Source organism: Mustela nivalis (assembly GCF_964662115.1).
Source record: "Mustela nivalis genome assembly, chromosome: 5".
NCBI classification, from domain to species: domain Eukaryota; kingdom Metazoa; phylum Chordata; class Mammalia; order Carnivora; family Mustelidae; genus Mustela; species Mustela nivalis.
The window spans coordinates 81,315,120-81,331,901 of record NC_139024.1 but is presented as its reverse complement, the minus strand read 5'-3'; the positions used below and the strand labels follow the sequence as shown (position 1 = coordinate 81,331,901).

The 16,782-nt window shown below is 39.2% G+C and overlaps 1 protein-coding gene across 4 annotated transcripts in view; it reads right to left on the bottom strand.

Annotated features, from left to right (window-relative positions):
• The window catches only part of GOPC (golgi associated PDZ and coiled-coil motif containing), a 41,578-nt gene extending 30,582 nt beyond the window's left edge, over nucleotides 1-10,996 (bottom strand). For all 4 annotated transcript variants that reach the window (XM_082729433.1, XM_082729434.1, XM_082729431.1 and 1 more), the window contains exon 1: nucleotides 10,464-10,996. In XM_082729433.1, the coding sequence (XP_082585559.1) occupies nucleotides 10,464-10,751 (288 nt within the window). In that variant the 5' untranslated portion in view covers nucleotides 10,752-10,996. The remainder of the gene's footprint in view (nucleotides 1-10,463) is intronic.
• Between the last annotated feature and the right edge of the window lie 5,786 nt (nucleotides 10,997-16,782).

The window sequence follows — 16,782 nt, the reverse complement described above, 5'->3', positions numbered from 1 at the left end:
TTCTTTCCTGGAACTAAACTTTTAAAAAGAAGTATCACAGAAATTACTGTATAAAGGATCCTGACCGACAGCAGAAACAGAACGAACCATATTCTTCACGTGGCCTTTTCTCCTGTGACAAAAGTCAATGGGATGATGTAACTAACAAAGTATTTCGATCCATTCCCTGGCTTTTCTTCTACTTCTTCCACATAGCAGAACAAAGTCTTACAGTTAATTTGAGTTAACACACACCTTTTATAAAGAATCTCCCTCTATTTTCTCTTTTCCCATATGCCCCAAGTGGTCAGCTTTTCTCCTACTACCCAAGATTACAGAAAGCCAAAAAGTCCTATTCTAAAACAAAGACTGACCAAACAGAAAGTATATTCATGGGTCAAATATAAAAAACTCTGCTGTACCGTGAGATAGAAAATAACAGTCCTCTTTAAGTCAGCTGCTGAACAGTCTGCTCATTTGGCTTACCAAAGTTCTGTGAGAAAACTCCACCTGTAAACTCCAATTTCCTCTTGATCCAAGCATAAGGACTACTATTGTCATCTGTCATCATTTCTCCCCAAACTGCTCTGCAGCTTAAGAAAAGCAAACTTTTTTTTATTTTTAAAATACATTCATTCAAAAAGTATTTGTCAACCCCCAACCATAGGCCAAGCACTTGGCTGGGTTTTGGGGATATACTGGTAGATGAAATATACGTGGGTCCTGCCCTGCAAAGTTTACGGTGGCCTTCTGCAGGAGGTGGCACATAAAGAAAATGAATGGCATATGTAACAACAGCGTTAACTAGATGCCAGGTGCTACTGTGAATATATGCATATTTTAATTGCCTTAGTCCTCATGCTATGCCTCGAGAGATACAATTTTCTGTATAGAGAAGGAAACTGGAACGCAGAGAGGTTAGGTGATTTGTCCAAGGTCATTACAAAAAAGTATTATAATATATAATTACAAAGCATAAGCTGTCCAAAAGAAACAAAAAGAAGGGAATTAGTGGAATGGGAGAGTATGGTTCTTCTGGGAAGTGTTCCTGTTACTATCAAAGCAGCAGTTCTCATAGGTCTGTGGGAACTTTTCAGAGCATCCACAAGGTCAAAACTCTTTTAATAATAATAAAATATCACCATGCTGATATTTGTGCTACAGGTGCAAAAGCAATGATGAGTAAATGATAGCATTTTAGTACACATCAGTGCAGTGTACTCTTCACCACTATGTGCTCATGGTTAAAAAAAAAAGTTCATTTAAGAATGCCCATGACGCGGGGGCGCCTGGGTGACTCAGTGGGTTAAGCCGCTGCCTTCAGCTCAGGTCATGATCTCATGGTCCTGGGATCGAGTCCCGCATCGGGCTCTCTGCTTGGCAGGGAGCCTGCTTCCTCCTCTCTCTTTCTCTGCCTGCCTCTCCATCTACTTGTGATTTCTCTCTGTCAAATAAATAAATAAAATCTTTAAAAAAAAAAAAGAATACCCATGACGCAGCAGTAAAAATTACTAATTTTTAAAATCTCAACCCTTGAGTACGTATTTTTAATATTCTGTGTGATGAAATGGGAAGTGTGCATAAAGTGTATATGCTGCATATCAAACCATGTTGTCCAAAGAAAAAGCACAACATTTTTTCATGGAACATCACTATTTGGTAGACTTAATCTTGAGAATAATTAAGCAAATCTGTTACTTCAAGGCAAACAACTGGCAGCATTTATTGCCAATGATAAAAATTTGTGTTTTCAAATGAAAATTAGAATTTTGGAAAAACTGAATCCATCATGATGATCTTAACAGCTTCCAAACAGTTCAAGATTTTTCTGAGACTGGTAATAGTACAAATGTGATTTTTTTTTTTTTAAGATTTTATTTATTTGACAGAGAGAGACAGAATACAAGCAGGGGGAGCAGCTGGGAGAGGGAGAAGCAGGCTCCCCATTAAGCAGAAAGCCCAACATGGGGTTCAATCCTAGGATTGTGGGATCGTGACCGGAGCCCAAGGCAGATGCCTAACTGACTGAACCACCCAAGCGCCCCCACATGTGACTTTAAAAAGACTGTATAATGAGATGTGCCCAGATTTAGAAAATCTGCATAACTCAGCAAACCAGTATTTTCAAAATGACCAATCCATAAGGTCAATATCATGACTCAGTAAAAGATTCACTCAATGACTACACATTATTGTATTCTAACAGTGGATGAAAACTTCACTGATAAGAATTTTAGATTCTAGGGACGCCTGGGTGGCTCAGTTGGTTAAGCAGCTGCCTTCGGCTCAGGTCATGATCCCAGCGTCCTGGGATCGAGTCCCACATCGGGCTCCTTGCTCCGCAGGAAGCCTGCTTCTCCCTCTGACTCTGCCTTCCACTCTGTCTGCCTGTGCTCGCTCTCACTCTCTCTCTCTTACAAATAAATAAATAAAATCTTTAAAAAAAAAAAAAAAAAGAATTTTAGATTCTACACTGTAACTAACCTTTAAAAGATTTTATTTATTTATTGTGAGAGAGCATGCGTGAGCAGGGGTGCAGAGGGAGAGAGAGAATCTTAAGCAGACTCCCCACGAAGCACAGAGCCTAACTCCGGGCCAGATCTCATGACCCTGAGCCAAAATCAAGAGCTGGACGCTTAACCAACTGAGCCACCCAGATACCCCACGAAATTACCTTTTTATATTACAGAAAAATATCCATGACTATCTGAAAAGGTTATTAAATACTTCTCCCTTATCCAACTATTTATTTCTGTGAGATCAAACTTTCTTCCTAGGCTATAACCCAAACCTTAAATCACAACTATTTGAATGCAGAAGCAGATGAAAGAATCCAGCTATCTTCTAGTAAGCCAGATATTTAACTATCATTTTTAAATGTAAAACAATGCACTTTATTTTGAAAATAGTTATTTTCTCATTCAAAATGATATTTCTATTAACATCTAATAGGCTTACTGTTGAAATAAATATTTAAAGTTTTCTCAGTGTTAATTTCTAATACTGTAAACACCAACAGATATAACTCACATTAGAAAAAAACCTCTTTAGGGACCTCATAGTTTGTACAGCATAAGTGGGTCCTGAGACCAAAATGTTTGAGAACTCTTGTCTTAGAGTCTGAAGAAAGGCCCATGTGGCTGGAACATACAGAATAAGAGAAAAGAATAATAAGATAGGTCAGTGAAGACATATGCACAGGTCAAATCATACAGATCTTGCCAGCCATAATAAGAAGTTTGAATTTTATTCATAGTATAAATGAGGACTTTTAAGCAAAAAGATATGATCAAATTTATGCTTTAAAAAAGGCAGCTGTGTATAATACAGGAGACAAACTGAATGAACTAGGATTGGGGGGGGGGGTGGGATTTGAAATAGAATCAAGAAGATAAATCCGTGAAGTACTTTTGACAGTTAAATTACTTTGATGTTAATCCACAAAATGAAGTCCCAAAAAACATAAAATGTTTGTTTCCATTTTAATGTTAAACAACTCAGTTGCTTTATGATCCAACTGGATGTAGAGTGAGGAGAACCAACTCACCCAATATTTTAGAAATGTCACAAGCACACAATCCATATATGATACACTCATTTAACGAGGTTTAATGTTATTTTAGTCATAGTTCCAAATTTTTCTTAAAGTGGAATACCATGAAATATTAACTCACAAATCAAATCCTTGTGAATTACATACCAGGGAAATAAATGAAGCTGCAGATTCAGTCATTCAACAGTGTAGTTGACACTGTGTTAGACACTATGGATGTTATCAGAAAGACACCAGCCCAGCTCTCATGAAACCTGTTTTACAGAATGATTATTGGTAATCTTGGGAGGATTCATGGCAGAACACTAAAAGTGTTTCAAATAATTTATTCATTCAAATAAACATGTATTGAGTACATGCTGTGTGCCAGGATCTGGAGACAAAACGATGAGTAAGACATGGATTCTGTCCTTCAGAATTTCACTGTCTGGTAAAGATATAAAATGACATTTCCAATTATGATGGAGAGTATCAAAAACACTATTATAATAGAGGCATGTGTGATGTACTAATTCAGAAAAAAAAAAAAAGGAAGTGAAAGTCTGGGTGATATATACAAGTGTTGAATCACTACATTGTACTCCTGAAATGAATATTATATTGTATGTCAGCTAACTGGAATTTCAATAAAAACTTTAAAAAAAGAAGATAAAAGAAGAAGTGAAAGGGTCAGAGAGGAGAAATTTACCCAAGTACTGAACGGAAATCAGCTAATACATGGATGGTGCAGGGAAAGGTCTGAGAAATGAAAACCCCTCACAAGTGAGATACGGATGTAAATAGGTCAGAAAGGTTGGTATTTAATGTGTGAATTTTAAATTGCCAATTTTAAAAAGGGGCCAGCAAAACACCAATTCTGTAATCCACATGTAAGTCAACCAGATACCACACTCAGAGGAATTACTACTCAATAAGGCTTGAAAGCACTATAGGGGAAAAAAAACCAACCAACTCTTAGAAACCAAAAGGGGTTCACAAAGAGAAAATGTTCACACCTAAAGTCAGCTTTCACAAAGCATATGATACTGAGATTATTTCACCTAAGCCATCGTCCTGACCCTCAAAGAGCTTATCTTCTAGAGGTATAGAGCTGTGGCAATCACTAATGACAGGACAAGGTAACCAACTTAACAGTCCAAGTGAATTAAAGGTGTTGATAGCCTCTGCCTGCAGAGAGCAGAGATAAATGGAGTGAGGACAGCCTTCAGAAATGGTGATGTAAGTGGTACCTTAAAAGATGAGTGGGTGTGCGATACTGTAGACAAAGGGACAGAGAAGGCATTATACACTAAAGCCTATGTCAAAGTGGCAAAGCCATACAAGAGCAAGGCCTACTCACAGAACTGCCCACAGACCAGTTTTATTGAGAGGCAACAGCAGCCACGAAGGGGTGACAAGCAATAAGGACAGACACATTGGGTGGGTACTGATCACCAAGCTAGAGTATGGATTTTATCCAATGAATAAAAGGGAAGTATAAAAAGAAGAGCGACCACAATCAGAGTTGCCTTTTTTTCATATGAACCATTAAAATGAAACATTTTAGAATTATATTGACAATGAAAGGATGGTTTGGAGTGGGTAAGAAGCAACTAGGAGACTATGTTAGGAATATACAAGAAAGGGTAAGAACCTTAACTATGCACAATCTCCTAAACTCATTATTTTTCCTGCCAGACCTATTCCTTCCCCTGGATTCCTTACATGGTCTAAGTCTCACAGAGCTCTCACAACAAATCACCACAAAGTTGGTGGCTTAAAAGAACAAAAATTTATTCTTTCACAGTTCAGGATGCCAGGAGCTCAAAATCAAGAATTGGTTCCTTCTGGATACCCTAAGAAGAAACTGTTCCATGCCTGTCTCACAGTGTTTGGTGGTTGACAGTAATCCTTGGCATTTCTCGGGTTTGTAGAAAGGTCATCCCAACCTCTGATTCTTTCTTCAGATAGCCTTCTTCTCAGTGTCTTTCTGTGTCTTGAGTGTCTCTTATCAGGACAATCTCACTGTATTTAGGGTCCAGTCTAATCGGCTATGATCTTATCGCTTACCTTTACACTAATTACGTCTGCAAAGACTCTATTTCCAAATAAGGTCACATTCTGAGGTTCTGGGTAGACATGAATTTTGGGGGAGACTATGAAACAGCTATCAACTAATCCATCTGTCAGAGAGAACTGTGGTGGCATCCTCTTCCTCACCCTCCACATATACATAATTATCAAATCCTGTTTCTACTTTAGTTGATTATCTCCTTTTCTTCATCCCCATTACCATTTTCATTTCAGTAACACTCTTGTCTACATAGCAAACTCTGCGCTATGGCACTGGATTATTACTATCATCACTGAGCCTGTTAGTAACCATGTAAGCACTGCTGGAGAAAGTCACGCAACAGGGCACACTGGTTGTACCATGAATTTATGAAAACTAGCTCCAAGTAAGTCTCCAACGTTGCCTGACAGTCCTTCTATTGCTCTGGCTAGTTGGCTCTCCCACTCTTCCCTATTTCAAAGCTCTTATTACTCTCACCCACTTTCAGCAGTTGTCCCAGGCTCCAAGTTTACAAAAAAGAAACCATCAGACAGAATCCTCTCAACCTCCCACCTTCTGCTCTCACCGCTTCCCTCTCCCTCAAAATTGTCTCTCTCTGCCTCAAAGTACAACAGCTGTCCTTTCAATGTAAGGCCATTCTCTCTACATGTATCTTTGATCTCCTCTTCATTCAGAAACCTTATCAATCCTAATTATCCCTCTCTTTCGCTAGAATATTGAGCTTTCCTCTCAAGTAGATGCATCTCATTGGCTTATAAACGTGTCTAATTTTTATAACAATACCTCCCAGGAACCCCACACTCCTTCTTACAATCTAACCAGCCACATTCACTCTTTCTACCTGCTTTTCTCTCCACCTCCTCTTTCCCCACACCAGGCATAAATGCATGTGTTTTTGGAAAAACTGGCTTCTCTAATTTTAGAGCCTTGGGCCACTTACTTAATCCTGAGCAAAATGGGAATAATAACAATACTACATCTATCACACAGGACTGTCATGAGAATTAGATGAACCAATATATGCAAAACGAAGTGAGTCTGCCCATTAGTAATTGATCAGTAAGGTTAGCAATACAATTATTGTTAATAATAATGCATATCCATCTATCTATGCAACCAACTGACATCTTGGAGTCATCCTGAATTCCCTCATCCCTCCATTCCAATCCATTTCTAAACTGTTTACTTTTACCTCTCCAGTCTCTCCTGTTCTGAACACTTACCTCCATCTCACTATCCTACCCTGCACTATCCTACCCTCACTATCCTATCATATGGATCAGAATAAGAACCTCCTAAATGATTTCCTTCATTCATTCTGTGCATGTCCCAAAGTCTCTCCTTACCCTAGCTTGAGTGAACTATTCTAATCTCATACCTAAGGTTACCATCTAGTTTAAAACATTTCCCACTACTAGGATACCGGCCCCTAAATCTACCCCATGGCCAGTAAAATCAAGTAGATATGTCCCTACCCACCTGTTCAAACTTATCTTACATCTCATTTCTTTGGCCCTTTGCTCTTACAACACATACCAGCTTTCTTTCAAGTGCATTACACACTTTCCTGTCACAGTTGCGTTCCAATTTCTATTCTCTCTACTGTAAGACTGACTGATATTCCTATTTATTGTGGCCTAATTAATTCCTACTTATTCTTTATGTCATAACTCAATAGTCACTTCCAAAAGGAAGCCTTCCTAATCCCCCAGAACAGGCTCTCACTTTTCTACATAGCTATCATAACATGCAACAAAGTTGGAATTTCACACTTATGTGATAATTATCCCAATTAATTATCCAACAGAATCCTAGCTTTGAAAAAGAAACAACTGTGTCCATTTTTGCTCTCCATTATATCCCAAATACCCAATAGAGCAACTGGCACATAATTAGTGCTCAGTAAATACATACTGAACCAATAGTAACCTTCAAGTTCAACGCTACAACATTGCTTCACTGCTTGTTTAAAAACAGGACAGCTTTAAAGCAGTAAAGAATAGTACCTCATTAGTTCATTATAAACATGTCTCTAGACCAAAGTTTCTCCACTGATGGTTGCAAGTAAATTACTTGAAAGATATACTGATTCAGGAACTGTTGACAGAAAGGAGGATGTGACAGATGGATTGTTCTGCTGTTATTTTAAAGAAGGGGTAAAGAGGCAGAAAACTGCATCTCCAGGTAGAGAGATGGGTTTTTCTAAAGTACTAGTTCTTCAATCTTTATTCTACTCTAACACACTAATATTACTAATACTACTACTACTCTTACTACTGTCCCAATCAGTACTACGACTCCAGCACCAACGGTCACCAAGTAGCTTACCATAGCAAGAATTCTCAAGTAGGTGGGTAGGGTAAATAAGAGAGATGTGAGTAATTTGAAATGGCACTATCTCAATATATTCTGATACTCTTTGCTCTCCCCTTCCCCTTATAAAAGCCCTATCCCCAAATATAACTTATAGTAAGCAAAAGTCACGTAGACATCATTTACATTTTATTTTAAAATGTAACCTATGATTTTTTTGCAGCTAAAGTTATTTTCCTAAACTGCTATGTTAATGTTAAACATGGTGTTACCTAAAGACACAACAAATGGGCAGAAGGAACAATTTCCAAAGATACTCAAGGCCAATTTAAATATAAGTTACCCATACTGGAGGTATCTGTGTTTTGATTATAAAAATATTCAATTCTGGTAATATGGTTTAAGGTATCAACCTCTAAAACCTGAAATTCAGTACCCACCTTCTATATCAAGCCACAAATGGCCTCAAAGGTTGTATTTTAATGTCCATAACCTTAAAACAATAGAACTAATTCAGCCCACTTACTAAGAAAATAAAACAGGGCTAGGACGTATGGAAATCTTTTCTAAGATTTCAAGATCTCAGGTGATTGATAACAGTATATGAAGTAACCTCTGAAAATCTGCAGATAATCCAATAGCAGATCTACCTTGAAAAACACTACTGACAATGAGGCTCTCTCCTCACCAGTACATACCTATTCCACAAAAAAAATGTAAAACCTGCTAAATGGAGAAAGATTAACCCCACAAACAAATAAAATGTAAGTGAAAAAACACAAAAACAAAATGTCCCCTCCCCTTTTTCTAAGATCTTTTAAGTCAAAGGTTTCAAGCATGTTGAAAAAACATGTTCACATCATGACAGACTAGCATTTCTTATTTTGAGAAATAAGGCCACCTCCTAAGCCAGGATGTGGAGTCAGAATATGTAATTACAATTTCTGAGAAAAAGAATATACATAATTTATTATAGCTCTGAATACTCATTTAAAATATTTAAAGATGGGGGGGAAAAAAAAAACGAGCACCATCTCCTACTCACAGAATAAACCTTTCTCCAAAATTAGATTTTATATCTGACATCAAAATACCACTGTTGAAAGTGTCCTTCGTCATTTAAAAAAAAATCAGATAGATATTGTTTCATTTTTAAAAAGCTATTTATCCTCAGTAGACACTTGCAGTTGTAAATGATAGGAAAGTTCTCACGTAGCATTTAAGTAATTCCTGCTCTGTTATTTAAAGCTTTTACTATTTTCAAAAAGAACCATTACATGCATTTTCGCCACCTGAAAAATAAACTAACTTCTAGAAATAATCCCTAATCAAGAAATCAAGAAACATTTTCATATAGCTAGAACAAGAAGTGATTAGCTTCCTATGAGCACTTCCATTCCAACCTTTTCAAAAAGTATGGAAGAAAAGAACAGTTCTTTCAACAAAATCTCTGTTTTGCATCTATGCTAATCACAGATGAATTATACCACCTTTTTCATGGGTAACTGACAGGGAAATGAAAGAACGCTAACCATTAATTATAGACAGGATCTATCTGATAACCACACTGATTTGAATCCAATGGGTATTCTTAATCATTGTAACTGATAGAAATGAGGATTTCTTAGGTAACCTAATGTTCAAAGAGCTTTGCACATTACTAATTGTCCAATTTTTATCTACTTTAAAATGAAAGATTCATTCTCTTAAATTATCTACTAGAAAATGGTCTTTATGTAATAACGTTAATCTCCCATGTTCCTAAATACTGTAATAATGCATTAATTTAACTTTCTGCACAATGCGGTAGGTTGTTTTTTTGGTTTTTGCTTCTTTTGTTGTTTTTTTTTTTTTGGAACTACCACCACTCCACCCACACAACCAAGATTAAAGACTTAAGCAAATGACAATTCTTCACACACTCTCCCAAATGAATCCAGACTTTGGAAAAACCTCAATGTTATAAGTCATTTGAAAAATTGGAGAGTACTCTGGTGGTTATCTGCCTGTAATTTAAAGACCAACTGTAAACTGAGAAGAACACTGATACTATGCTGTTTATCCCACTAAATTTTCCTAAGAGCTCTGATAGAATTCCCCTAAATTGTTCATGCATGCAAGGAATAGTATGTCTGTGTGCAACAACAGACGTTGATCTGAAATGGTTAAAAACAATCAACACTATCAGTCTGATGATACATACACCTAGTTTATCAATGTGAAAATCCATATAAGAACTCAAATGTTGCAAGGTGGACTAAGATATTCTTCGGACAGAGAATTTCTGGTTTGCTAATGTTGTATGTACAGAGGCTGGTGTAATCAGTTCCTGCTTCCTCCTGATAGAGATCCTAGGAAGGTGGATGACAGGACGCCGGGACACCCACAGGTCCATCCACATCCCTTTTTCTACCTTATCTCACTCTTTTCCTTCACACACACTCCCCTGTCACACTAAAGCTCAGGTGCCCCAGTGGGCAATTTTCTAGGGTGGTTTCACCGGTGCGTTAAATGGGATCTGACAACTGGGGTTGAATGCCACCTCCTCCAGGGCCCAGAGCTCACCTCTAGCTTGTGGTTGATCTGGGACACGGTCTGGGCTTTATGGCAAAGCTGCGCAAAGCAGGAACTCAGGCTGGTCATCTTCTGTCTCCCCTCGTAAGTGATGTCCGCCTGGTCCGGATCGATTTCACCCAGGAGCAGATCCACATCCACGAAGGCCTTGTCGAACTCCTTCTCTAGCACCTCCAGCCATCGGAACATGGATACCCCGCCGGGGGAGACCCCCACGGCGCAGGAGGCGCCCCCTGGGCCCCCTCCGGCTCCTGCCGGGCACGGGCCGCCCGCCGACATGGCGCCGTCTAGGGCCTCCCCGGACTGCTACTGACCCCCGCCGCCCACCCCGCACGAGAGGAACTGCTGGGACTACGGGGACCCCCGCGCACGCACGCTCCGTCGGTCCCCTCCCTTCCCCTCGCGCGGCTAACGCCGGCAATGCAGCCCCAGAGTGGCAAGAGCAGCGAAGCTAAGGCGGCGGCGGTGGCACACGGAAGAATCGGGCCGTCCCACCTCCCGGCCCGCCCCCGCGGCGCATGCGTAGCGAAAATTTAGGCGGACGCAGCCTAGTGGGCTGAAATGGGCGGGGCTAGGATGTGACCTTGGCCTATGAAAAGCCTCCGCTTGGGAACCAGCCTGTCAGCGGCCATATTGACAACTGGCAAACTCCCGCTTGAATCCCCGAGAAACGGGAACGCATCGTGTTTGCTTCCAAGCTGTAAAGGCCCGAGGAAGAGGAGGGTGTCCACGTCGCAGACATGAACGGCTTCCGGCCATTTGACTTCACAGTGGGCGGGAGCCATTCTAAAGTCCTCCAGGAGAGTGGCTGCGGGGACTTACAGGGGCCGGGAAAAGAATGCGGGGAAAGGCGCTGTGAGCATGCGCAATAGCCACGTTTTACCTTTCCATTACCGTGCTTGTGGAGGGTGAGGTGGGTGGACGTACGGGCTCTTCTTGCTAAGCCAGGCCCTAAATTCCGGGTGGAAACTGCCTGGGGCTGCGCGTTGAAGGACAGCAGCCGACCAGGTTTTGCAGAATTCATGCGAGATCTTTTGTCGTATGAGTAAGAGTCAGAATGACCTGGGTTCAAGTTTTACACCCTGTCACATATTACCGTTCCCATTTAGTTGTATTCTTCAACCTCAAAGCTTCAGTTTCTAAAATTTACTTCCCTCAGTAGTAAGGTAAAATGCTTAACTTCAGTACTTGGTACTCCTTAATATTACACCACAGGTCATGCATGGGTTTCCCCAAGGAACTGTTTTTTAAAAGTGTACTTATTTCAACAACGGAAGTGTTCCCACAGTGACTTTTCATAAAAACAAAACTGAAGATTCATATATTGATAAATATATGGCATGCAGAGCCCCGTTGAGGCACTGGAGACACACAGTGAGATACGAACCTCGCTCAAGCAGAGCTCTTAGGCTAGTGGGTCTAACACTCAGCTACTTTATTTGAATTTTGCAGTACTTTGGAATGTTTACAAAATGCTCATTAGCCCTGTTCACTGTCAAACCCCTTCCACTTCTAGAGCAGTCCATTCCTAGGGAAGGAGAAATCAGACTTCAAAGTAGGCTGGCGAGAACTGTCCCTCTTGCATTGTCTAAGATAGGCTAAGATAGGCTCCTGTGATCTGGAACAGACTATTCCAGTTGCTCAAAGCCTGCATTGTGTATCTCTCGCCAACGCAATGACATTGAGGAATAAGAAATCATAGCTCTAGTTTGCTCTGTGGGTATTGCAGGGCACACTAGTTAGCACTGGTCAATAAAGTCCTTTGGCTTCAGCAAACTTAGCAAAGCGAAACTAACTGTGAGGTCTTTGCCTTGAGCTTAAACAGGTGCCTTCACGTAGGTTTTAAAGTTTTTTCTCCAAAGTCTTAGCCACTAACCATGGAATATAGAGGGATGAGGGAATCCAATTCTTTTTGTATAAGTTACCAGCATAATAAATTGGCAAATCAGTCCAAAAGTTTTTCTTTTCTTTATCTCTCTCTCTCTCTCTCTTTTTTTTTTTTTTTTTTTTTTGAGAAGGGGAGGAGAAAGGGAGAGAATCTTAAGCAGACTCCACCCCAGCACAGAGCCCTAGTGGGGCTTGATCCCAGGACCCCGAGATCATGACCTGAGCCAAAATCAAGAGTTGGTGCTTAACTGAGTCACCCAGGTACCCCTGTCCAAAAGTTTTCCTTAAAAAAATAAAAAATAAAAATAAATAAAAATTATTCCCACTTATAAACCATGTACAAATCTATTAATATGTAAGAAATATTACCAAAAAAGTAATTCTAATACTCATTTTCTATTATCACTCTCTTTAATTTGTATGGCCTATACTTGGAAATAAATCTAATTTCTTTAGAAAGAAACACCATTCCATTTTCTATCATACCATGCGGGTATGGCCAAAATGCGTTAAAATGTTTTAAATGTTTATGCTGGGGCGCCTGGGTGGCTCAGTGGGTTAAAGCCTCTGCCTTCAGCTCAGTCATGATTTCAGAGTCCTGGGATTGAGCCCCACCCACATCGGGCTCTCTGCTCTGCGGGGAGCCTGCTTCCCTGTCTCTCTCTGCCTGCCTCTCTGCAGACTTGTGCTATCTGTCTGTCAAATAAATAAATAAAATCTTTAAAAAAAAAAAAAGTTTATGTCTCCAGTGCTCTGATGGGCAGTGAAAACCCCATTTTCAGGATTGTAGAACCAAGTTCCAGTTCTGTTTACAACCTTTACATTTTCAACAAATCACGCTCTCTGTGTCTCAGAATACTTTATCTCACGCTGTCCCTTCTCATGATCCCACTCTCTAGCAGCTGCCACATCTCTGTGTGCTTGCTATCTTGGTACTATGTGTTCAAATGTTCCTGAAATGCCCTCTGTGTAGACATTATCCTTGGCCCCACTTTACCAGGGATTTGCATTTCTGCAAGTCACAACCTAATATGGAAGTTTTGGAAGAGCAGGATTTGATACTCAAGTGCTGCCATCTGTTGTCAGAGTGTTTTGCCTACATTTATTGCCATCCCCTCCCCCACACTGGTAAATTTATTTATTTATCTATCTATTTTATTTTTGATTGCCTTATCTTGACCTACCCCAGAATTTGGAATTGTGTGTAATCTCAATCCCTGTGAGATTTGTTTTCCTAGAGATAATAAAATGTTGATACTTCTATTTGCAATTGCATTGGCAGAAACTTTGAACAACTGTTCCATGAATCGGGCTTATGTGATTAAAATTTTCTAATAGAACTTAAATGTGACAGTTTTGTTTTAGGAACTTATCCCTCTGGGGTTTTGCCACAAGGTATTTCTAAGAATAAATAGGGTGGGAACTGAGGAAACTGGGCAAAAGAGAAGGTGCTAAGGATTTCTTAGGTGAGTACTGGTGCTTAAACTGTGAGGTTAGTGTAGAGTTCAAACATGTATTGGAGCCTCCTTGATCACAAAGGCACTGTATTGAATGGCTGTAGAAGATCCACTCTGGACTGGAGAGGGAGACTACCATTTATTAAACTCTACTGTGTGCCAGGCGTTGTACTAAGCTTCGCAGATTTCATTTAGTCTCTAGTAACCCCACCAGGAAAAAAGAAAAGGTAAAGTAAATGATGTTGGTCACTATAAACAGTTGTATGATGAATCAAGCCAAGGAAAATCCACTACCATTTTATTTGAGCAATGTGGATAAAGTCTTAGAATATCATGTTCATACATATTATTTAAATTATATTTATTCACATTCACTAGCAATATGAAATTTTGAGATAGGCATAGTGAAGAAGAAATCTGGGCATCCCAAAGTGATTTCTGAGCCTTATTCTCCTTCTGATAATTTCTTTTATATAGACATATAGAGAAATTGTTTGCCCAATTCTTAAAACTTGAGAATTTTGGTGCAGTGGCTTAGGATTAGCTCAGACACCTCTTTCAGAAAACCTTCCTTTTTTCTTCTCATGTGGAACTATAGATAACATCACCATTTAGTTTCCTGCAAACACCTGCTACAACACATCATATTTTTTTGGAGCCCCTTAGACTGTGAGCTCCTTGCAGCAGTAACTATATGTTACTTAATCTTTGAATTCCAGGTTCTAAAACAGAACATAGAATATGGTCAGAATGTTGTAAGTATTTGTGGAATCAGCTTAATAATTGAAACAGTACAACAGTCTACTTAGGGATCTAAAAGCTGTCACTTTTCAAGACATACCTTTGATACCTGCCAGAAAGCATAGTTAAAAATTTTTATATTGGCACAGGAGTCAGGAATATCTACAAAATACATGTTTTCCTCTAAAATTCAAGGAGTGTTTTTTCTTAACCAAAAGAGAAAGGTTTATTTAACAATGACCTGGTTGATTTGACTAAAAATGCACCCTGTAAAATGCAAGCTTTGGGAATTATTTTATCTATTCAGTAGTTAAAATTTATGAACTACTACATTTTTATGAGGTATACCCAAACCTCAAGACAAAACATAACAAAAACAGTTTTCAAAATGTCTATTACTATGTTTTTTCCTTACTCAGGTCCAACCTCAACTGCTTTTCCACCTGTTACTTGATTTACATTCTTTATCTACCATTTCCCACAACTCCAGGTTTGAGTCAGCATTATCTAAAACCCCCATTTATCAACAATGGTATCAGAGTTTACTCGTCATTGATTCTTCCTCTTTCATCCTCTGTCAAGTCACTGTTTTTTTCTTGGACTGTCAGACTCTATAGATCAATCATAGACTCCCCCTCATCAGCCCCTGTCATTTATGTTTCTTATAGATTAATTCTACAGGGTCCCCAAACAATTGCATTCTGAACACCGTTTAACATTAGTTATTTTTTTTTCTTTTTTTTGCACTTTGATTTAAAAGTACAAGAATATCTTAAATTATCTCCTTAGAATTTTTATAGTCTTCCAAATGAACCTGTCAGGAAACTGGGGGGAAACAATTATACAAAATCCATGTCACAAGAGCTGTTGGAACTGGAATTTGTTTGGTCTTAGTTGGCTGTAACTCAGTCAAAACTCATTTGGTTTTTATGGCTATGGGAAGCAGAGGGGGTAAAGTTGAAAAGAATTTTATAGTGGATATTCATCACTATAAGTGGGGGACCACCCATGTTTGAGACCCCTTCCTCTGTTTAGGGAATTTTTATAACTTAAATACGGTAAACAGAGTCTTCTCCCCATAATGAACTGAAATTGTCAGACAAGCACAGTCTCCAGGCTCTGTGACAGCTGGAGCAAGGGTATATATATGATCTGGAGTCAGCAAACCAAAATAACCAACCTGGGATTTTTACCCTGGAGACAAGTGAGGCAAGGATTGGGACAGTTCTCGGAAGGGAAGAGAGATGGTACTGGAAATAGTAACGTCCCTTTTCAGTAGCCTTGGGGGCCAGCGTGGCACACAATTTTTTATTCAGTGGTGGAGGCCAGGGCATCCATGTTCTTTGGTGAAACTAGACTGAAGTGTGATTTTTGCCTATGATTCTGGCTATATAGCCTTCCTTTTATTCTTGCCATTTCCAAATCTGGTTCCCTAGGTTTTCACAACTCTGTGTGTCACCCAATCTTCAATAATTCCCTCTTCTGCTTAAATTAGCCAGAACTGTTTTTCATTGTTTATAACTAGTAACCTGAACCAATACAGCTATCCTATACTGAGATTTCCTTTTCACGCATGAACTTGACATGCCTTTGCTCACTTCATCTATTCCTTTCTGAAGAATGGAATTATTTCCCTTCATTTTATCTTCACTTACATAAGAAAAATTGAGATTTAGAGAGGTTAAGTAGTAGAAATTTTTTTTTTTATCTTACCTTAAACAGACTTTTTCTGCAACATTCTCAAGAAGGAAACAAGCTTGCTTATTTATGTATTTTAAGATTTATTTATTGATTTGAGAGAGACAGAGCAAGGGTGGGAGACAGGGAGAGAGAGAAAATCCCAAGCAGTCTCCCCACTGGACACAGAACCAACACAGCTGGACTTGATCTCAGGAACCTGAGATCATGACCTGAAATGAAATCAAGAGTCGAACACTCAACTGACAGAGACAGCCAGGCACCCCAAGAAGGAAACAAGTTTAAAAAGAATCATGCTCATAATTTTTGATTCTTTAAAATTTCTTTTCTTTTACCTCAGAGGGAGAGTTTCATAAATTAAAGCCTTCTGTTTAGCTCTTGGTTGATCAGTTTTATAACAGGAATCACAAGCCAGTGCTTACAGACCAATTTCAGGGAAAATTTGGGTTAGTCAGTTTCTTCTCTGGAATTCAGTTTCCTGTCTATAATGGGAACTAGCCCTTTGCTTTTAATAAACCAAAGAAGGC